This window comes from Taurulus bubalis, assembly GCF_910589615.1.
Source record: "Taurulus bubalis genome assembly, chromosome: 10".
Lineage (NCBI taxonomy): Eukaryota > Metazoa > Chordata > Actinopteri > Perciformes > Cottidae > Taurulus > Taurulus bubalis.
The window spans coordinates 8,563,929-8,588,549 of NC_136598.1; the positions used below are offsets into that span (position 1 = coordinate 8,563,929).

Consider the following 24,621-nt stretch of genomic DNA (forward strand, 5'->3'; position numbering starts at 1 on the left):
CACGATGTGTTACTCGCGTCAGTTTACTCGCTCGACAACAATGCTGTGTTCACTCCAAACGCGTTGCGAATTTTACTCGTGCCTGAAAGGGGGCGTGGCTTATCTCTGTGGCTTATCTACGTAAAAACAGTTACCGTTTCCGCCAGCCACCATGGAAAAAACAACTAGTTCTGCTTTATACTTGTTGTGTAAATTCCACATACGTCGGAACATCAAACCTCTTTTGTGTCTGGGTTCATAATATTATCCGTAGGCCAACAACAGCGTCTGAATGACGGCCGCTACCAGCGCTACTTCAGGCGGACCAGGTGCAGTTTGATTCAGCAACGGCAAGACGGCGGTGATGATGGGCGGAGCTTCTAATCGCTGATTGGTTTACGCAACTCAGCGTCACTCAATTTCTTTGCCAAAGTTGGAAAATTTAAACTCGCGAGAATTCTTGCTGCGTCAAACACGTCATTCGCACCGCCCGGCGGAAAATTTGCTTTTTCGCAACCATTCGCGTCTGTGCATTGACTTTGCATGTAATCTCATACTCGCTCGTCAAATTTGCAACGCTTTCAGTGTGAACGCAGCATTAGGAAAGTCTCTCTAATTGGACCTCGCTAAATTTTTATTGAATACCCCTACTGTAAAACAATCCACTCAGATGAATCATGTGCTTTGTGCTGAGAGAGCACCATTTAACACTGGGGATTTGAATACACAGTGGGCGTTTGTTCAAGTGCAATTGTTTACTCTTGTGGGACTTATACTTCATTAGCATTATTAAATTAATGGGGGTTTTTTCCAAACAACCATGATATGTGATATGAGATGAGTGTTCCTTGCTTTGCATAGCATGTACGGTATTTCTGCCCTGAATAATTGCATGTTAATTATGGGTGGAAAGTAGGATATTAACACCTACTGAAAAAATGTTACTTATGAGAGTAAAGCTTCTCTTTGTAACTAATGAGTGTTATTGTGTTGAACAGTTCCCACCATGAGCGACATTTGGTTTATTTTCCTTCAACAAGAAGAAACCTTGAGCAAAACAAGGGAGAGAGAGTTAGAGATCCACAGAGAATAAAAAAGGATGGATACGGACCTTCATCACAAGGCATGTTGCCCGAAGTATATTTAAGAGCTAAATTGGCAGACGAATTGGCAGAATATGCTGCCAAACTGTTTGAGAAAGGTAAGCGTAAAAGAAAGTTCTAGAAATTGATCGAGTTGGCTAAAGTGTTATACATACTGTTTTTGTTTATTCTATATATATAATATATATATATATTACTTTAAACTGCTTGACAAATAAAGACTTATCTTCAAAAATTAAAATAATCAATATTTGCTATTGCTATTGTTTAAATGTTTGAGATGATGTTTATTGTTTTATCTTTTGTGCCCACATATTTCCTTTTCAGTGTATTTAGGAAGTTTCTGCTCCATCATGTCAGAGGGAAATCATAGCACCGTGACTGAATTTATCCTTACTGGATTCCCTGGACTTCATCCAGAGTACCAAGGCCTTGTTTCAGCAGTATTGTTCTTAGTTTATGTCTTAACTTTAACAGGCAATGTTACCATTTTTTTCTTATTTGCAACCAACCGCAGTCTCCATAAGCCGATGTATTATATCATTCTAAATCTGAGTACATGCGACATTCTTTTTAGTACCACCACTTTACCTAAGATTATCAGTAAGTATTGGTTTCAATCAGGGACCATTTCCTTCACTGCTTGCTTTGTCCAAATGTACTTTGTTCACTATCTTGGCACAGTGAATTCCTTAATTCTCCTCCTGATGGCTTTCGATCGGTATGTGGCAATCTGCCATCCTCTCAGATATCCCATTGTTCTTAAAAACTCCGCTATCCAAATTCTCAGTATTACAGCATGGGTTATTGCCAAGGCAGCCCCTTTGATGTTAGTTATTAGGGCATACCCTCTTCCATACTGTGCCTCAAACATTATCAACCACTGCTACTGTGATCATATTGGTATAACTACCCTGGCATGCACTGACAGAGCCCCTTATGGTTTTCCTGCTTTTGTGTTTGCAATGTTTGCCTTACTGGGACCTCTGGCATTTATAATGTTCTCATATTGCTCTATAATTATAGCAGTACTTAAGATTGCAAATTTACAAGGTCGCATTAAAACTCTGTCCACTTGCAGTACTCAGCTGATTATAATCGCACTCTATTATTTACCCAGATGTTTTGTGTATTTAGCTAGCAATGTTGGTATTACATTTAGTGCAGATATGCGAATAGTAATAATCATGCTGTATAGCCTTTTCCCCCCCATGGTTAATCCACTTATATATTGTTTAAGAGCTAAAGACATGAGAGAAAGCTTGTGGAAGCAATTTAACAGAAGCATCATTCCACAAAAAGCACAAATTCCATCTGTTAGCAACTGATAAACCTCTGCATTTAGCCTTCTCTATTTGGGAGGACTGGAACGTTTAATAAAAAAACAAAGCTGTCACAATGTGTATCATGTCATTTTAAAATAGGTTTGCTAAAAGTCTTCTCACCTTTAATCCTATTTTTGTTTTAAAGAAGGTCTAAATGATTGTACAGAATGACTTCAAAGGGGTATTTGTTTAGCATCATCTAAAATAGTTAAATTCTGACCTACATTTTATCTTGGATCTGTTGATCTCTCACTGCTCACTGCACAAACTAGAACAGCTGCCGGGTACTACTTCCTCTTAACAAAAACATTGAAATTGTCTTTTGACCTCCAGCACAGTATTTTTTTTTTTCACAAGAAATGTACACTTTACCACTGGTCAAATACATACTTCTTATCAAGTGTCTGTTCTATTATTCTGTGGAGGTCATTGTCTGTTATGGATGTGCTAAAGTTATTTTTCACCGCAATCACTTGGACACAAGATGTTTGAACAAAAATATTATCACAATAATAACACATTACTGTTACATTGGAAGCAACATATATACAATTTTGTGTAATTTGTGTGTTTCAATAATTTGTTATATTTTGCTAACGTAATGTGTTTGTTTAGCCTAAACAACTATTACTTATCATTTATTATCATCGACTAAAGTATTCATTCATTATTTGAAAATGAAAAAATATCTTGAAATATATGAAAACATAAACTATGACACAAAGTGATCAACATTGTCCACCTTCATGGCCAGACTGGAATAATGATTAATGCTGTGAAACTAAAATCGCCATGACCAATCTCAACACTCACAAGACCCATGTATACTTTAACTGTTTTGTTTAATACATTTTTACCGTTTATTCCACAAACATATCTTTTGATTTCAATATTTTATTTTTATACATTTTGAACAGTTAAAAAAAAACAACAACAGCATAATGCACTTTTGTTCTTCTTTATAAGGAAGCCAGGGTACTTCTTCTTTTTCTTTTACAAAAAACAGTGTTGCCAGTAAGTTACTGCAAAAATGCAATAAAAAATAAATCTGTGATATAGTATGTTGCTTATATTAATGCATAAAAATACAAAGATTGTATGAAACTCATCACTAGCATGTCAACTCTGCTTTACACAGATGGGCACTCTCAACCAAGACGGTTTAATTCAACATGTCTCAAAGCAGAGTATGGAGCGCAATTCAACCCTTATGTGGCGGGACAAGGGTGTGGTTTGAATTTTACAAGGACAGTAACCAATCGTGTTAGTAGGAGCACAACAACGCCACTTTAGAAATTTCACCTAAAGAGTAAGTCTTCCCCAAAGCATCAGGAACTCAAAAGGCGAATGCAGATTCATTGTACTGATGAGCAGGAGATGTGGTTCCAGTACAAACAATCAATCTTTATTTTTACACTCAATAATCCAAACAATGGGTCAATGCAAGATCATATTACACACCAACTACTACTAATAAAAGAGACGTATACAAATATTTACAAAGAGATGTGCAGGGCTTTCCAGTGGAGAGGTGGACAAGTCAACAGAAGGATCCCAAAAAGAGGAGGCACCCCGAGCACACATGGGCACAAAATAACTCACACATGCACACATGAGGTTTCCGAACCAGGGGTACACTAAACCACACAGCACACAAAAGGGAGGCACCCACACCAGAAGGCACCAACCCCACCACCTTAGGCCCAGCAGCTCCTACAAAGACAGGGAACACAATTAACCGGGTTCCACGGCATGGAAATAAAAATAGGAAAACAAACAAAATCAAACAACCAAAAGAACTCAGGTTAGCTGACCAGGCGAGGGGACAACCAGCTACCCAATTACTATAGTTAAAAATGCCACAGTGGACCTAAACAGCCCCTGTCAAAAAACACGCTCAATAAAATGAGAAAGACAATATGTTACTATAAGAGCATGACTGACAAACAACACGGCAGCACTCTTGCAACTTCGGCGGAAGTCGGGCAGACCAGAAGCGGGACACGCATTTCACATCGTGGGGGGGAGCGAAGGGAATCCCCACCGCATGTATATGATGCCGCCCATCGTGATTGGCTAGTGATGGCCTTGTAATTAAGGGATGACACCAAGGTCCAGAGAGTGATCAAAGCACACCAACCCTAACAATGATCATGTTATGGAGGCAGAGTGGTGTGTTTGTTCTGAGATTATCATGAGCAACACAAATGAGTTCCAAGAGGAAGCTAATTAGTGTGTGTGTGCGTGTATATGTGTGTGTGTGTGTGTGTGTGTGTGTGTGTGTGTGTGTGTGTGTGTGGCCTCTCTGTGTGGTGTGTGTGTGTGTCTTGTACCTTAGTGAATTGTGATCTCAAAACAGTCTTATGCAATGTTGTTTTCCCCAGACTATTTCAAACACTGCTATCTTCTGTGATACACAGGACATCTTCTGTTGAACTACTCTTTTTCTCGTGGCAATCGTTTAATATGTTATTTACACATGAATTAACACCTGAGTTAAGTTTCAAAGATTTGGGAGAGGTAAAATATGAATGCGGTGAAATGCCAGTAAGGAGTGTACGGCAGCAATATACTCATACCTCAGGTTGCTGTTGGGCTGCAGTCGCTCTTTAGCAGGACCACGTATGGGTTAACAAGAATCTTGAACTCACTTCTGAATTTGATGGTAAGCTACCGTAAAGAAATCAAAATTGGAATTACATAAGACCTTTAATACGATTTGGCCATAGAATGTTGGACCACATGTAAGGAAAGCCTGCTAAAGTAGGTGAAAAGGGAATTGCAAATGCCCTCTGGCCCAAACGAGGGAGATTTCGTCAATCGAAAAGGCTTTCACAGCATTGATGTGCAGGTACTTATGACATCATTTTCCTCAAATTGCATTGCTATACAAACAACCGTATGCCTTTGACAATACGGGTCAGGGACCTTGTAATTGCCTGCTATAGCCTATCTATGTACTATACAATACCCATGACTTGACCGCTATTCATTTTAGATGATCTGTGACTCCACCTGCCTCATAACAAATGTTGAGGCCAAGTGCCCGGGCTCCATCCACGACTCCAGAGTATTCAGAGAGTCTACACTGTGCCACAGCTTCGAGCAAGGTATAGCAAATCTCATGTCATTCAGAAATTGCTTATTTTATGTAGAGGTGATCCAACATTGTACATATCATATACTATAGGTCACTACGATGGACTCCTAATTGGAGACAGGGGTTATGCCTGCAAGCCCTACCTCATGACCCCATATGCAGAGCCAGCACCAGGCCCTCAAGCCCGTTTCAACGGGGCTCTTGCTCGCCCGGATTGAAATGACCTTCGGCCAACTGAAGGCCAGATTCACATGTCTGCGGGGGCTGCGGGTGGCACCAGATAGGGCATGTGACATCACTGTGGCATGTGCAGTGCTCCACAATGTGGTTACAATCAGGAAGGAGAGGGTCCCCGTAATCATGGACAGTGTTGGGGTAGCGAGTTACAAAGTAACGGATTACAGTAACGATATTACTTTTTATTTATTTATTACTTCCCTGTGTTTCTCAAGCCATTTTTACCAGTCCGAAAAGTTCTCTTTTAGTGGCGCGCGAGTCACACGACACTGCATGAACAATCTATCACAGAACTCCGATTTGAGTGATTTGAGTGACGTAGCTGCTGGTGCGTAGAAGGAGGGAAGCGGGGAATGGATGAGACGGAGACGGAGACGGAGAGCCCGGATCCAACTGGGAGGTTCTCTCCAGGTTCTCTAGGATTAAGGATATTGCAAATCAATACAACACTCCAATACCATCAAGTGCACCTGTCTGTAATGACGTGGAGCTTCTAATGAGGACAAGACACGTCTGGTATGAACGGAACCACTTTACTGGTGAACTGCAGTATTACAACTGTTAAAGCATTGAGAAATCATAGCGCAAGTTAGATATTGTTGTGATGTTCCAGGCCTTTGCATTATGCTGCGTTCACACCAAAAGCGTTGCGAATATTCACGACGTGTTATTCGCATCAGTTTACTCGCTCGACAATAATGTTGTGTTCACTTCAAACGCGTTGCGAATTTTACTCGCGCGGCTTATCTCTGTGGCTTATCTCCGTAAAAACAGTCACCGTTTCCGCCATCCACCAATGAAATAACAACTAGTTCTGCTTTATACTTGTTGTGTAAATTCCTCATACGTCGGAATATCAAACTCCATTGTGTCTGGGTTCATAATATTATCCGTAGGCTCACAACAGCGTTTGAATGACGGCCGCTACCAGCGCTACTTCAGGCGGAGCAGGAGCAGTTTGATTCAGCAACGGCAAGACGGCGGTGATGACGGGCGGAGCTTCTCAACGCTGATTGGCTGACGCAACTCAGCATCACGCAAATCTTTCGCCAGAGTTGGAAAATGTCAACTCGCGCCAATTCGCATCAAACGCGCTATTCGCGCCGCGTCAAACACGTCATTTGCATTGCCCGGCGGAAAATCCGCTTTTTCGCAACCATTCGCATCTGTGCATTGACTTTGCATGTAATCTCATACTCGCTCGTCAAATTTGCAACGCTTTTGGTGTGAGCGCAGCATTAGGAAAGTCTCTCTAACTGGACCTCGCTGAATTTTTATTAAAATCCCTTACTGTAAAACAATCCACTCAGATGAATCATGTGCTTTGTGCTGAGAGAGCACCATTTAACACTGGGGATATGAATACACAGTGGGCGTTTGTTCAAATGCAATTGTTTACTCTTGTGGGACTTATACTTCATTAGCATTATTAAATTAATGTTTTTTTTTCCAAACAACCATGATATGTGATATGAGATGAGTGTTCCTTGCTTTGCATAGCATGTACGGTATTTCTGCCCTGAATAATTTCATGTTAATTATGGGTGGAAAGTAGGATATTAACACCTACTGAAAAAATGTACTTATGAGAGTAAAGTTTCCCTTATCATTAATGTAAATGTTTATTTTGTTATTGTGTTTGATGAAGTTATCACATGACACTTTTTATATAGAGCAGGTGGAGACCGTATTAAATTTACAGACCAAACAGTTCCCACCATGAGCAACATTTGGTTTATTTTCCTTTAACAGGAAGAAACCTCGAGCAAAACAAGGGAGAAAAAGTTTGAGATCCACAGAGAATAAAAAAGGTGGCACCTTCATCACAAGGCATGTTGCCCGAGGTATATTTAAGAGCTGAATTAGCAGACGAATCGGTAGAATATGCTGCCAAACTGTTTGAGAAAGGTAAGCGTAAAAGGTTAAGTCCGACAAAATTGATCTAGTTGGCTAAAGTGTTATACATACTGTGTTTTGTTTATTCTATATATATATATAATATTATATAATTGTATTTATTACTTTAAACTGCTTGACAAATAATGACTTATCTTCAAAATATATATTATTAAAAAATAATTGCTATTGCTACATTGCTATTGTTTACATGTTTGAGATGATGTTTCATTGTTTTATCTAAAGTGCCCACATATTTCCTTTTCAGTGTATTTAGGAAGTTTCTTCTCCATCATGCCAGAGGGAAATCATAGCACCGTGACTGAATTTTTCCTTACTGGATTCCCTGGACTTCATCCAGAGTACCAAGGCCTTGTTTCAGCAGTATTGTTCTTAGTTTATGTCTTAACTTTGACAGGCAATGTTACCATTTTTTTCTTATTTGCAACCAACCGCAGTCTCCATAAGCCGATGTATTATATCATTCTAAATCTGAATACATGCGACATTCTTTTTAGTACAACCACTTTACCTAAGATTATCAGTAAGTATTGGTTTCAATCAGGGACCATTTCCTTCACTGCTTGCTTTGTCCAAATGTACTTTGTTCACTATCTTGGCACAGTGAATTCCTTAATTCTCCTCCTGATGGCTTTCGATAGGTACGTGGCAATCTGCCATCCTCTCAGATATCCCATTGTTCTTAAAAACTCCACTATCCAAATTCTCAGTATTACAGCATGGGTTATTGCCAAGGCAGCCCCTTTGATGTTAGTTATTAGGGCATACCCTCTTCCATACTGTGCCTCAAACATTATCAACCACTGCTACTGTGATCATATTGGTATAACTACCCTGGCATGCACTGACAGAGCCCCTTATGCTTTTCCTGCTATAGTGTTTGCAATGTTTATCTTACTGGGACCTCTGGCATTTATAATGTTCTCATATTGCTCTATAATTATAGCAGTACTTAAGATTGCAAATTCACAAGGTCGCATTAAAACTCTGTCCACTTGCAGTACTCAGCTGATAATAATCGTGCTCTATTATTTACCCAGATGTTGTGTGTATTTAGCTAGCCATGTTGGCATTACATTTAGTGCAGATATGCGAATAGTAATAATCATGCTGTATAGCCTTTTCCCCCCCATGGTTAATCCACTTTTATATTGTTTAAGAGCTAAAGACATGAGAGAAAGCTTGCGGAAGCAATTTAACAGAAGCATCATTCCACAAAAAGCACAAGTTTCATCTATTAGCAACTGATAAACCTATGCATTTATCAATGTTTTTACATTTTGCATATTGAGCCTTCTCTATGTTTAATAAAAAAACACTGATTGGAGATAACTTGAAAGTGATTGTCCAGAATTACATAATATTTCAAATAAGGGGTATTTCTTCAAGCATCCCCTAAAATTGTTAAATTCTGACCTACATTTTATCTTGGATCTGTTGATCTCTCACATATTTCCTGTTCATGCAGTTGTTGCCATGCCAAAAATCTAGAACAGCTGCCTGGAAGTGAAGAAAGAAGAAATTGTGGTTTCTGTTCTACTATTGTGTGGCGGTCATTGCTTGTTTCATATTCAGTTCAGATTTGAGAGAAGTTTCAGATGTGCTCATTTTATTTTTCAGAGCAAGCACTTTGACTGCAGATGTTTCAACAAAATATTATCACAATGAAAGCAACATATACATGTTTTGGTATGTGGGTGGGATACCCAAAACATGTACCTGTTTATATGTTTTCTAACTAACGTAATGTGGCACGTTAGTGTTTCTTTATATCAAAATATTGTAAAAAGTATATATATATATATATATATATATATATATATATATATATATATATATTAACCCTTGGTTGTGGTGTTCTGTGGGACCCGTTTTCATTATTTATCAAAATAAAAATAGTAAGATTAATTATTTATTATTTATTTATTTATTATTATGTTATTTAAGATTAATTTTCTGTGAAGAACAGAAATCAGAACACATTTTTAATGACCACACCCTGTACATCCCCCTTACATATTTATATTACATACAGGATGTTTGGGTCCACTGGGGCTAATAAGAGTGTGGGCCTGCTTATAGAGTGTGTGTGAGTTTTGTTTTTATGCCCCTGTCGTTCCCGCACAGGGTTGCAACATTGTTGATAGGAATAGGAATAATGCCTTATCAGTCCCACGGTGGGGAAATGTATTCTCTCCATTTTTACCCATCCTTAGTATTTTGAGGAGTAGTGGGCTGCCCTTAGTGAAGCGCCCAGGGATCAGGGTACAGGGTACAGTGTCTTGCTCAGGGACACTTCAACATGCAAACTATGGGGAGGCTGGGGATCAAACCAGCCACCCTGTCCCCATGAGCTACAGACGCACCGACACCTGTCTGCGCTTACTTTCCCACACATTTTAGCCTCTGTCTTGCGGGACACAATAAATATAGCTCTGCCCATGTGGTTCCTTATCACAATTGATCAAGGTGGCCAAAAGATGCTCTGCTCAGATGGCCGTGGAAGAGAGAGAAGCTTTTGATGATGATGTTGTAGAGGAAGAATTCATAATGTGAGGATCACATTTATGAAAATTCAGAGTCGGACAGGGATTTTGAAGAAGAGGATGAGATTGAGCATCAGCTAGTTCCAAAATGAAGATAAGCACCAGGACCAACTCGTCAGCAGCTAGCGAGTGAAGAAAGACCACATGCATTTAGCCTTTTTCCTGAGAGCTGATTGATCTTCAATGTGACTCCGACCTAAAGGAGAAGTTCAACCCCCTTCAACTGGATGAGTTTAAGGGATGATCAGGAGGATGCACAGAGGATGCTGCTGGCTTTTACCTTTAATTCATATTAGTTCATACAAACACTCTCCATCCATCTGATACTGGCCCGGTCCGTCTGTCACATTTTAAAACTCATCGTGGCCCCTGAGCCAAAAAGTTTTCCCACCCCTGCTCTGACCTCAGGGTTCTCTGATCCCAGGGTTCTATGCTCTGATCTCAGGGTTACCGGATACCGGAAGTTATACGGGAAGTGAACGTTACGCATGTAATGGCGACACACGGTGATTCATTAAACCCAGTTGAGCAAACTAAGAAGCCTCTATCGCATTACTTTATAAGAAGCAACAGTAAGGCAGGCAGGTAACAAGCGGACAAGTAAAGGGAAAAAGGCTTGGCAAGAACTGAAGGAAAACCATATTGCAATGTTGACGAACTGACATAACACAGGAACCAGATCTCTATATCTAATTAGTGATCAATTAAGGAAGTTAGAACAGGGCCCTGTTTCTCGTACCTGGCTTACTGAGTTAGCGGGCTAATTGTCAGGATAAGATGACGTAGGTCAGGCTTTCTCGGTTTCTCGAAGCAAGGTTAGATAAATCACCATAGCAACACATCCAAAAATTTAAACCTGCTCCCGGGCAGGCTTACTGAAATTCACTGGATAAGCTGGACACTCCCACGGACAAAAAAGGCAGCTCACTTCCTCATTGATGAAGGAGGGATATTAGTTATATTAGTTTTATAGGGAGAGAGTTCTTTCAGATCGCCAGGATCCATCCTTTACATCATCATGACTTCCTGTACGCGGCGATATAGATTTTTATAGAGCTTCTCGAGCCGCGGACATTGATCACCACAGGCGCAGCCGATCGCCCGTCTCAGACACAGACTATCAGCCGCTGCATGCCGCTGTTCTTAAGTTTATTTAGCTCTTAAGAAACTTATGGATGTGTTGAAAGCACTCATAATTATATGACAGTGTTATTAGTACACCATACAAATCATTATTGTAGAACATGATTAAGGTGATCGTGATGAGAATACAGAGAATCACACACAATTTATTTTCACTGCTTCAATTGATTGCATTTCTGATTATGAATAATACATACATACTGATCCGCCCATACACATATTCAAACTCCTAGTTATATAGTAATCTACACATACATGTATATACACATATATAGTACATGCAAGTTCATACGCGCATCCACATATTCAAACTCATATACACCTATATAGTACATGATTCATACGTGCATACAGTACATATATCCTCATAAGTATATATTTATTCGTAAATATAATCTGATTGATTTGGGTGATGAAACACTTCAAATTAGCCGATACATTTTCTCAACACTGATGCATTTAACTTGTCTGATATATTTGCGACGCTTATGCCTCGCAGCGTTGGAATATTCGCAATGCGTTTGCTGTGAATGACTACGGTATTGATCATATGCCTTCATGATCATCTCCTATTTCTCAGCAGAGGAATAAAAAGAGGTTCCTCTGAGTTTATTTGCCATAGTACTGTTAGAACATCGTGGTGTCAGTGCTCCATTATTATCCCTTCTGAAGAGGAGCGGGCGCGCGCATCTATCCAGATGACTGACATCTGGCTAGAATTAACGAGACGTTTCAGCGCAGATCAGCCGTGAAGAAACCCAGATAGCCTGATGTCAATCATCTCGCTAATTTAAAATGGAGATTAGGACATTTGCTTGACTTTGTTTAGCCAGGTACGAGAAACAGGGCCCTGGTGAGCAGATGAATGATGAAGTCTGGTAAAACAAAAAAAGCCTCAGGGCATCTTGTGGGCAATAGAGGAATAGCAACTCATGATTTTGAGGAAGTGGGGATGTGGCTGACGAGGTCTACAGAGAGACAGAATGTGATAACCTTAATTAAACAATAATTAAAAATTAAAAAAACAACACCACTGAAGGTCAACTGTTCACACTTTGCTTCGTTCCATGTCACCTCATATATGGAACAGGTTTCTGTTAAACACCATTCAAAACATGTAGATGGCCAGTTAACTGTTGAGCATCACCTATATATGCTGTGTCTCACTGAGAGCAAATCAATCTATGTATGGCCAACCAATCTTTATTTCCTATTCTAGTTGTTTGAATGTGATCAAGATTTGGGAGCAGATCATTTGTGAAAAAAGCTGGTCTGAAAACTTTTGTTTCTGTCTTACCAGTTGCATCAAACATTGAATTCTGTTTTTTCAATTCCTTTATTGCAAGTTGTTATTTTGTGTCCTAAAATAATGTTAAGTCTAAAATATTCCTGTGCAGTTTAGGCACACAAATGAATGACGCAATGCAGGGGTGGCCTGGCCACATATGTCATTACGTCATTCACTAAGAAGCATATATATACTGTGCCGTAAAGATTTCAGTTTGGAATCAGAAGCAACTTGATTGGCAGGATTGGGAATTGTCTCCAAGCGTCAAAGACAACCGCTTGATCATAAAGACTAATTATTCGTCTCATAATAATAATAATTCTTATGAGAGAGAATTTCTCCCAGCATTTTAATTATAATGATTAATACAAACATAACAGCAATCAAAGATTTCATAATACTTGGATTTCCAGGACTTGACCAAAGATATTATGGACCTATCTCAACTCTTCTTTTCTTCACCTACTTGGTGATTCTCCTTGGAAATATTTTTATCCTATTTTTTGTTGGGGTTGAGAAGCAGCTTTATAAGCCAACATATCTGATCTTCTGTCATCTGGCAATGAATGATGTGTTATTCGGGACGGTGACCTTACCAAAAATGATATCCAGATACTGGTGGGATGATAAGATAATATCCTTTGATGCCTGCTTCACTCAGATGTATTTTGTTCATTCCTTAGGAGCAATTCATTCTCTCCTTCTGCTGATTATGGCCCTTGATCGTTTTATTGCAGTGTGTTTTCCTTTTAAATATCCTGTTCTAATTACAAACAACATTGTTTCAATGGCTTGCGGGTTTTCGTGGATTGGGACATTTCTTAGGATGATGGCAATTGTATTTCATGCTCTGACTTTGACTTATTGTAATCCTAACATCATTGTGCAATGCTACTGTGATCACATTTCAATTATAAATGTGGCATGTGGTGGAGATATCCCATATGTTAAGGCTGTTGCTGTCAGTCTTGCAATGTTTAGTCTGTTGCTTCCACTTTCATTTGTAATTTTTTCCTATATTTGCATCTTTGTAGTTGTTTTAAAAAGAACAAACCAGGAGGGGCGATACAAAACCTTATCAACTTGTACACCACAGTTATTGATTTCTTGCCTGTATTACCTGCCAAGATGTTTTGTTTATCTAGCTCATGCTGTTGGATTCTCTTTTAGTTTGGACATCCGCATTTTATTGATATTGTTGTACAGTCTTCTTCCTTGTGCTGTTAATCCAATCATATATTGCTTCAAAACCCAACATATCAAAGATATTCTGATGAAGAGATTGAAACATTCCATAGTTGGAGTGAAATAAAATGCAAGGTGATTTGACGGTGATAATGCAAGGTGTCCAAATGTGTGCAATTATTGTCTTGTTCTGCACTAAAAAGTAGATTGTGAGAAGATAATATGATCCATATGGCATTCAAATAAAACAAAAATGCTATCTACAAAATACCAGAGTGCCTTACTTTTCTTTGATCTACTATGTGTTTCTTTAACATTTTGATATGTTTCAATGACTCAGATTAAAATGTTCAAATATTATTTTTTTAAAGAGCGGTTGTTGTACCTTATTGTACTTTATTATTTCCAACAATAGATGTAAAATCAAGCCAACTGAGATGTATTGTAATTCACACCTAGGGGATTTTAGCATGTGAGCCAGTTTCAGTGCATTCTCCAGTGGTGGGTCGTCAGGGCCAGCTTATCCTTCTCTGCCGGCTTAAACAGAATCACAAAGTTATAGCAATTAAATAATTTAATTGTTTTTTTAGATTCAAGAAATTTGTATTGTCATATGCACAGATAACAGGCAGTCATTCTGTACAATGAAAAGCTTATTTTGCTGGGTCCTCCTAGCACACAGAATTAGAATAAACTAACGGCAAAAAATATTGTGTTGTCTTAGGGTCAAAATGACCCATCAACACACATACATATACACTCGTACACGGGTCATTTTGACCCCAAGACAACACAAGGGTTTTAAGGCAAAAGATAAATACAAATAAGGCACAACATATAGTGACAGTATTGCACACAAATATGTATAAAGTGCACTATGCATTGCTACAATATCCAAAGTATGGCTGTGACATGAAGTCACAGCAGCAGCCGTTCACAGTTCAGTGATGTGTGTGGGAGCTGTTCACCATGGCCTGCGGGTAGAAACTGTTTGTCAGTCTCGTGGTTCTGGACTTCAGACTCCTGTAGCGTCTGCCTGATGGCAGGAACACACAGTTGTATGTGAAGAGGGTGTACAGCAAGAGACTCAGTAAACAGCCCTAGGGGGTCCCTGTGGTCACAGTTCTTCACAGTTGCAGAGAGCTGGGCCCTGTTTCTCGTACCTGGCTAAACAAAGTAAAGCAAATGTCTTAATCTCCAGTTTAAATTAGCGAGATGATTGACATCAGGCTATCTGGGTTTCTTCAAGGCTGATCTGCGCTGAAACGGTCTCGTTAATTCTAGCCAGACGTCAGTCATCTGGATATATGCGCGCACCCGCTCCTCGTCAGAAGGGATAATAATCGAGCACTGACACCACGATGTTCTAACAGTACTATGGCAAATAAACTCAAAGGAACCTCTTTTTATTCCTCTGCTGAGAAGCAGGAGATGATCATGAAGGCATATGAGGAAGTCAATACCGTAGTCATTCACAGCAAATGCATTGCGAATATTCCAACGTTTTTGCAACGCTGTTGCCATGAACGCAACTTTAACATCGCCCCCGCTGCGAGACATAAGCGTCGCAAATATATCAGACAAGTTAAATGCGTCAGTGTTGGGAAAATGTATCGGCTGATTTGAAGTGCTTCATCACCCAAATCAATCAGATTTACGATAGGGGATATTTACGAATAAATATATACTTATGAGGATATACGTACTGTATGCACGTATGAATCATGTACTATATGTATATACATGTATGTGTAGATTACCATATAACTAGGAGTTTGAATATGTGTATGGGCGGATCAGTATGTATGTATTATTCATAATCAGAAATTCAATCAATTGAAGCAGTGAAAATAAATTGTGTGTGATTCTCTGTATTCTTATCATGAGTCCACCTTAATCATGTTCTACAATAATGATATGTATGGTGTACTAATAACACTGTCATATAATTATGAGTGCTTTAAAGTTTCAACACATCCATAAGTTTCTTAAGAACTAAATAAACTTAAGAACAGCGGCCTGCAGCGGCTGATAGTCTGTGTCTGAGACGGGCGATCAGCTGCGCCTGTGGTGTTCATTGTCCGCGGCTCGAGAAGCTCTCATAAATAAATTATTTCTTGCCGGCAAAATATATAGCGCCGCGTACAGGAAGTCATGATGATGTAAAGGATGGATCCTGGCGATCTGCCCGGGAGCAGGTTTACATTTTTGGATGTGTTGCCATGGTGATTTATCTAAGCTTGCTTCGAGAAACCGAGAAAGCCTGACCTACGTCATCTTAGCCTGACAATTAGCCCGCTAACTCAGTAAGCCAGGTACGAGAAATAGAGCCCAGGTGTCAGCCCAAGAGTGAGGAGTTGTACAGAGAGTTTGTGTGGTATGACTTTATTGAATGATGATGTGAAGTCTATGAAGAGTAATCTTGCATAGGTGTCCTTGCCCTCTAAGTGTGTGAGGGTCGTGTGGATGATGTTGTTGACTGCATCGTCAGTGGACCGGTTCTGGCGATATGCAAACTGCAGCGGGTCTACAGTGTCTGGGATTGTCTTTTTGATGTGGGTCATGACTATTCTCTCGAAGCACTTCATCACTATTGGGGTGAGTGCCACGGGGCGATAATCATTCAGGCAGGTCACAATGTTTTTCTTTGGGAGGGGCACAATGGTGGCGGACTTGAAGCAGGTGGGCACACAAGCTTGTGCTAGTTTTCACAAATACACTACATGTATTTTTTCCCTATTAGCTTATGTTCTCATTGCACAGCTCCTGTCTTCCTCTGTTGCTCTGCTTCCAGCCTGCAGCGCTGCTTTCAGTGCAGCTGGTTTGAAGGAGAGCTTTCATCTAATCAGATTGATACCCTAACCATAAAAATGACATGATGAATATGTACCACTTTAAGGCTACTCCTACTACTCCTTGTTACAAATATATATATATACATTTTATTGAGGATTTGCAAAAAAAGGAGTGTTTTGTTCAAATAGTTCGACAAAGGACAGAAAGACAATAGACACAAATATTATAAATATTTAAAGTATATAATAAGAAGGTATATTTGTGGTTCAATAACATTTTCACTTGTACATTTCTGGACTGGAGAAACAATTAAAAAGCTAAAAATAGCTGAGGGTAAAAATTGGTACTAAAGTATTTTCCCCTGACATGCAACACAGTTTTTATAATTTAATCATTATAATTTTGGAGCTAAAAAATGTATTTGTATGAATGTAAGTAATACATTTGATGTTCGATGTTGAAATCACCATTACTGTGGGAAAGAAGTATAATGTCAATGTAACTCTCTTTTTCTTTTCTTTTTTACAGTATATATTGTATATACTGTATATATTCATCATTGCCATCATATAATGTTATTTTCATCATTGCCTTTATTAATCTAATATATTTTAATTTTCTTTTCTTAATACTGACTTTAGCTTAATCAAAGCTTGTAAAAAAGTAGATAATTAGATGTTTTGTGTTCCTCAGTTTAATTTGTTGGTAATAGAAAACAACAAACAAAGATAAGAGATAAGATAAGATATTCCTTTATTAGTCCCGCAGTGGGAAAATTGCAAGATTACAGCAGCAGATGGGTAAAATGCACATAAGAGACACATAGTCAAATAAAAAAAACAAGTAATATAAATAAACAATAAAACAGTAATAAAAACATTAAAGAATCCACAATAGCAATATTATATATAGTATATTGTATAAAGGTATTTATATTGCATCAGTTGAAGTGATTAAAGTGACCAAAGTGATTTAAGTGTTTTTGTGGTCTACTGCGAGCTCAGCTAGTTGTGCAGCCTGACAGAAGAAGGAAGGAAGGACTTGCGGTACCTCTCCTTCACACACCGGGCATGAATCAGCCGGTGGCTGAAGGAGCTGTCCAGAGCTGCCAGAGCGTCCTGCATGGGGTGCGAGGTGTTGTTCATCAGGGACGATAGCTTAGCCATCATCCTCTTGTCCCACCCCACCTCCACCATATCCAGTGGACACCACGGCACACTGCTGGCCTTCTTTACCAGCTTGTCCAGTCTCCTCCTGTCAGCTGCCGTGATGCTTTTGCTCCAGAAGACCAATCCATAAAAAATAGCTGATGCCACCACAGAGTCAAAGAAGGACCTCAGTCTCCTCAGCAGAAAGAGTCTGCTCTGACACGTGGCTATACGATTAACATGATGCTCCTTTGAGGATATGCAAGATCAAACTTGATAAATGGCTGATATTACCTGGCATCTAGTCATTGTAATGTGTTTCGTGGGTATTACCTCCAAATTAGAGCTGTACTCAGACAGAGAGCATGAGAGTCATTAGATATTGTTATTGGAAGTTATTTTCAGATATAGGGCGTCATTTTGAATAGTTGGGTCTTGGATATCTCTTTTGAATTATATGGTATATTGGTAGTTTATCCTGCATTTAATATCATAAAGGTCTAATCAGTGGGTGTGCTTACCCTGCAGGTCTTCATTGCATTTTTGTTTCTGGTTTCTTATTGTAAACTTACAATTATGATTGCTAATTTTACAGGGATGAGAAGCTTCCTCATCCTTGGTTTCCCTGGACTTTCTCCAAAGTATTACGGACCTGTGTCAGCTATGCTCCTTTTCTTCTATCTTGCTATTGCAATAGGAAATTGCTTTATTTTAACATTTGTTGTCAATGAGAGATCCCTGCAAAAACCAACATATCTGGTCTTTTGTCACCTGGCACTGAATGACTTAACATTTGGCACTCTGACTCTCCCAAAGATCATATCAAAATACTGGTTTGGTGAGAGCATTATTTCATTTTACGGGTGCTTTACCCAGATGTTCTTTGTTCATTATTTAGGATCAGTAACTTCTTTCATCTTGTTGGTAATGGCTCTCGATCGCTTTATCGCAATATGTATTCCACTGCGTTATCCTGTCTTAATCACAAACAACATCATATCTGTGCTCTGTGGGTTTGCTTGGTTCATCCCTCTGCCGTTGATGGTAGCTGTTGTCCTTCATGCCCTCACTTTACCTTTCTGTAAATCAAATGTCATCGCTCAGTGCTACTGTGACCACATTTCTATAACGAGCCAGGCATGCGGTGAGAATGTTCAAATTGTACAGGTCACTACATTCTGCCTGGCCATGTTTTGTCTCTTGCTTCCTCTTGCATTTATCTTGTTTTCTTACATCTATATCATTGTGGTTATTTTGAAAATGTCCAATGCTGCAGGCCGCAAGAGAACCTTTTCAACGTGTACCCCGCAAATATTCATCACTTGCCTCTTTTACCTTCCCAGGTGTTTTGTTTATGTAGCTAATACTGTTGGATTTTCTTTCAGTTTAGATGTGCGTATTTTAGTGGTATTGTTGTACAGTCTTATCCCCGCTGCTGTTAATCCTATCATATATTGTTTCAAGACTCAAGATATCAAGCAGACTTTGATGAAGAAGATGAAAAAAACTAGGATTGGAATAGAGATACAACTTTCATTCTTATAACAGACTGATACCTCAGTCATCCAGTCTAAAAGTTTGACTTCATTTGTAAGAAATGTGACAATAGAAACACGATTATTTTTTATTAAAGCTTGGCATGCGGTGTAAATTATATTATTTGTGTGCATGGGTGTTTCTTTAATGTAAAGCCTGCAGTTCAGATATTGATATCTAAATGGAACTCACGAGGAATATCAGATATACATAAACTGCACTGTACACATACAAAGGATGTAATGAGCTAATAGAAAGAAATATTGCAGTATATTTCCTGCAGTTCGATGACTACCACAGATAAGTATTTTACTGACACACAGGGGTGTATTTTCCATTCATTTTCGGGGTTCCATTGACTGTGCACTCTAGCCAAGAGAATTATAGTCTTCACCGACCGCATTGTGACTCTCCAGCAAAAGTTTGAGCAGAAATACCAATACATTTCATTTAGCCATTGCCAAAAGTCTAAAACATGGCCAACCTCCACAGTCATTTTGATTTTATCTTTTATATTGATTTTAATTTGACAATTTTACAAGACAGAACTCTAGAACTATAAGTATACAATACACAAGAAAGAGGGAAATAGAAAACAACAACAAAAATATATATACAATGAAAAAAAAATAAAAAAACACAGCAAATAATAACATATTTGCACATCACCAGTTTGAAATAAGTATATTGGTTATATCATCAGGTCAAGTCAGCATCCGTATCAGTGTTTTTAATCTGGCAGAGCAAAGTCCAGTCCGGAGGGGTCCACCATGTCTAAGACCGGTTTTCATATCTTGACAAATCCCTTGACATTGTCATGGAGGGTGTGAGTCAACTTTTCCGGAGGAAGAACTTCCAAAATCCCCTTATGTAATGGACTGTTTAGTACCAGCTGTGTATTTACTGGACACAGATGTCAGGGCACTCTGGGTAGAGTAAGTGGTGCCCCACACCTGATGCTAATCAGCTCATTATTACTTAAAAGGCTTTTTCAAGATGCCAGTGTTTACATGTTACTAATTATAACTGATGAGTAACATGACCAAGAGTTCAGACTCTATGTCCTGGATTTAAATACGTTCACAAGCACTTAACTAAAGGCTAGATGACCAAAATGGGCTACTGCCCAGGGTTCATGTTACAGTGTGACAATTTGATTAGTTGCTAATAAGTTTGCGAACAATGTATGCAACATTTTAGTACATTGAGAACTAAAATAATGGGGCTTCCAGGCAATACCTTCATCATTACCTCATTTCTAGTGTTCATTTTTATTTTTAAATGGAAAGTTCTGAAATTTCAGTCCTCGTCTGTGATGAAATGGGGATGAGATATAGAGTTGACCGGGTTGTTGGTCATCTGCTCATCTGCTGCAAGTCCATCGGGCGATCTCGCCGACAAACAGTCGACTATTGTTTTCACAAGTCATGAAGTGCTACAAGACCAACAAACCTCATAAACAAGGCAACATTAGTAAAGGAAAACACTTTCCTTTCTTTCAAAAGCCCAAATGATATGAAGCTGTATGCTGCTGAACATGTAACACTCTGCGCACACACACACACACACACACACACACACACACACACACACACACACACACACACACACACACACACACACACACACAGAAAATCCTTCCAGAGGTACTTCTCAGTATAGAAAACACGTGGACTCAACTAACAATTATTAGCATGGCATAGCTAATATTTCGCTAACATTAGTGTTATCACTCACTGGAGAAAATAAAACACAGGCATCCCATCTTCAACAGAGGTTCTACACTGAAACTAGTTTAATCTGGTTAGTTACCTCACATTTTGAACCACTAACGCCACACAACATCTCACATATATCTTCTTTATGCTATGTTACTCTCTGTTGCAGCACAATATGTTATTTCTTCATGTGCAGGATAATTACTTGGCTTGGAACTGTGACTTCCTGAAGTATTGTCGAACATGAGTGAAGCCAACCAAATCGGATGGGTTATGGCGAGGGAGCATGTTAACGTGCTTTCGCTGTCAGCCAACCATTGGCTCGTAGTACTCAATACAGCCACCAGATGGCGACAGACACCAACGAACCATACATCATTGTCTTCATAGCATCCATAATGTGCTGATAATATGGGCCTCGTATTCTCCATTTATCTGCCTATATAGCATGCAGCTCCTGAGTAATCTTGAACAATATTCATTGTTTTCATAACTATTTAAATGTTTGGGGGTAGATTTATGTTAATTGTAGCATGGGAATAAAAAGTGTCTTGGAAGTAAAACTCCCACTTAAATAAGGAGCGATTCTTGATTAATTTTGGATCCTTTATTTTAGGCTATTTTTCCGTGGAATTGGGCTTATTGTTAGGAGGTTAAGAAACAGAAAAGACGGGACATGTTATGTTAGAGGCATTGAATAGTTAGTGTGATATTTACATTACACATGGTTGTCTTGACATGGGCTTAAATTTCAGCAGCATCACTAGATACATCTTCTCGCTGCTCTGAAGATACCAAAATAACCATTGAAACATGAAAAGATCAAGAGGTTTGGTTTATGTGAAACGTCTTTCACTGCGTTTTTCACTGTCTTTCAAATCATTTCAATAACGTAACAGACCGCCAAAATATTTACAATTTTTCCATCTGACTCATTCACAACACCAAATGGCCATCAAATAATCTCTTCTATGTCACTCTGAATATCATTGCTATGACGGGGTTCAGTGGGTAGACATGCTATTTCCTCAAATACAGGAGCATAGCTGCTGAAAGGTAGTTGCATATTTAAAATATGTTCGCATTGCTCAAACATACTGGAGGGAGCGCGCTCAGCTTCATGCTGACCTGCAGGAGAATGACAGGCGTGTCTGAAGCTGCACGCTGACAGGGATGACTGGTCGTGGATATATTTCCTGCCGCTAGTGAGAGAAAACTGTCCACACTCGGACTCTGAGCAGGTGAATGTGCTGTTTGTTTCACTTTCAGATGATGCACCGATCATCGTGGTGGTCTTGGCAGGTTCAGGCGTTAGGGATGCTCCAGGAGACATTGTTTGTTGCCGAGGAGAGTTTATTTGACTAATTTCTTCAGAGGTGAGGCATTGTGCAGGTTCCAGGAACTCTGGTTGTAGGAACTTTTTGACGTAACGAGTTGGCGTTTGCTGGGAGTGCTCCGCATCGTTCTTAGTCAACAACTGCTTGTTTAGGAAAGCTGCATCTTGAGGTTCCGTAGGACCTTTTGGCCTCTGTTCACTGGAGCGTTCTTTCCTAAACCCTGCTAACAGCATTCTCAAATCTCCCCACCGTTTAGGATCAGCTTTCACACACTTTGTGTTGTACAGGTGGTTGCGCCAGCTGCACTTCCGTGAGGCAGTGTCTGAGTGAAGTGTACTAGAGATGCTGCCAATTTCATAATACTCCAGCTCACTGTTTGGCACCGGCTGAACACTTGATAGACTGGCGTCAGCGTAAAACTCCACTCTTAACCTCTGCAGGCCAGCACTCATTGGGTCATGCTGTTTCTCTTTTTCTGCACATGCAGCATCAGTGAGCGTTCTGTTGTCATCAAAGCAAAACGCTACATTGCCTGTCCCTTGCTCTGTTTTTTTTGGCGAGCTATCACTCTGACACGTTGCGTTCTTACGCCTCACCCTGTACAGGGCAACACACAATCCTGTAATCACCAGGACGGAGATCAGAGGAAGAACCACAGCTATGAGCCACAGGGGCACACTGCCCTGTATCTCAGAGCACTGACTGCGGCTCTCTGTTGTAGAGATGCAGATATCACAGGCGTGGTCAGAAACGTTATGTAAACAGATGCAGGACCTGTTCTGCAGGGCAGGTCCACACTCACTCCAGCGGTTTTGACAGGGTGCAGAGAGACACCGCCTCCTGGCTGTGTCCTGCTCAGAACACGGCGACGGGAGGCAGACACCCTGAGAGCTGCAGCTCGACTGGACGAGAGTCGAGCTCGGCCAGACGTCCATCATCACACTCTGTCCGCTGACAGGCAGTGTGTAACCGCTCACATTGAAGTACTGCACACAGCCACTGAACCCTGCCATGAAAAGAATGTTAAAAATAGTTTATTGTTACCCAAAAATGCTTTAAAAATATATTTTTTAAACGTGTCAGTTGATCATTACATCTTAGTTTAAATATACAGGTTGTATGTAGCGAGCGTGGGTATTTTCTGCTCAATTAAATCATTTTGCACAAGACAAAGGACTGAATATAGCACAGACAAACATACTTTATTCCCACACCAACATGTTTAGGCCTTGTTATATCTGGTTCACATATTAACACTTGTTAATATGAAGTATATTTACCTAGCAGTCGGAGGTTTGAATCACCTGTCAAAGCAGCACCAAAAATAATCTTTTCCACACGAACAGGAGTGAGATCCAAACCGTGGCCGGTGATGTTAAAGACGGATTCACTATCCAGAAGCAGAAATGTGTTCTGCCCGCTGCTGAACAAGGAGAGGACATGCCAAAACCCATCGGCCACGGGGGAGTCCACAGTGAACTCTGACAGGTGTTCTGACGGTGTGTCTTTGTAAATGTACACAAGCTTTCTGTCTTTTATCTGAGGAAGAGAGAAAAAAAAGCAAGCAATTTCACAATTCAAACATAAATCCAAGATGAGTAAATATCTGTATAATTGCATTCTATACCTACTTCCAGCATAGTGTATCCTGTCTGTCCAGCAACAAATATTAACACTCCATTCTCTTGGGTCTTGAACTTGATGTTAATCCCACTTTGGTCTCTGGTGTTTCCCTCTTTTTCATCATCCAGCAAGGCTTTTAGCAGGTAGTCTCTCTTGAATCGCTCCTTGATGACATACTCAATGTAGTCATTCCCATCAAATCGCAAAACAAGCTCCTCTGACATTTCTGTTCAATAAGACAGAACATGAAGAACGAGAATCATGAAATTGATGAAAATCAAATAAATCCAACAGTTTATTAAAAGGTATATTTACCTTTAGCACAGTTGCTTCCAGTAAAAGGGCTTTTGCACTCACAAAGATAGTCAGACCAAAGGTCATGGCACACGCCGCTATTCTTACATGGGTTGCTGTGACATGGTGCTGGTGTTGTTCGAGGACACCTTTATTGAACACACATGAGTTACAAAGACAAGTTGTTGAAATGTATAGACAAATAAACAGAGACATGTTTGCTATTTCCTTTATCAGGTGGGGGCAGTGGAGAGACGACAATACATGAGTTGAGAGAGAGGAGGTGAGATACAATGACTCGGAACAGCTAGAGATACTGTGACCACAAGGTCAGCGTTATAAACCC

The 24,621-nt window shown here is 39.7% G+C and overlaps 4 protein-coding genes across 4 annotated transcripts; all 4 read left to right on the plus strand.

Moving 5' to 3' along the window:
• Positions 1–1,435: 1,435 nt before the first annotated feature.
• On the plus strand, positions 1,436–2,410 carry LOC306742132 (olfactory receptor 2AT4-like; the record flags this gene model as incomplete). The annotated part of the gene is made up of 1 exon (XM_079224472.1): positions 1,436–2,410. One exon carries the CDS (start codon positions 1,436–1,438, stop codon positions 2,408–2,410), a length of 975 nt encoding a protein of 324 aa, XP_079080598.1.
• A 5,524-nt stretch (positions 2,411–7,934) lies between these two features.
• On the plus strand, positions 7,935–8,909 carry LOC306742134 (olfactory receptor 13C2-like; the record flags this gene model as incomplete). Its single annotated transcript, XM_079224474.1, has 1 exon — positions 7,935–8,909. One exon carries the CDS (start codon positions 7,935–7,937, stop codon positions 8,907–8,909), a length of 975 nt encoding a protein of 324 aa, XP_079080600.1.
• Positions 8,910–12,996: 4,087 nt separating this feature from the next.
• On the plus strand, positions 12,997–13,950 carry LOC306742136 (olfactory receptor 52K1-like; the record flags this gene model as incomplete). The annotated part of the gene is made up of 1 exon (XM_079224476.1): positions 12,997–13,950. The coding sequence occupies one exon, from the start codon at positions 12,997–12,999 to the stop codon at positions 13,948–13,950; it is 954 nt and encodes a 317-aa protein (XP_079080602.1).
• A 4,393-nt stretch (positions 13,951–18,343) lies between these two features.
• Positions 18,344–19,312, plus strand: LOC306742137 (olfactory receptor 2AT4-like; the record flags this gene model as incomplete). The annotated part of the gene is made up of 1 exon (XM_079224477.1): positions 18,344–19,312. The coding sequence occupies one exon, from the start codon at positions 18,344–18,346 to the stop codon at positions 19,310–19,312; it is 969 nt and encodes a 322-aa protein (XP_079080603.1).
• Between the last annotated feature and the right edge of the window lie 5,309 nt (positions 19,313–24,621).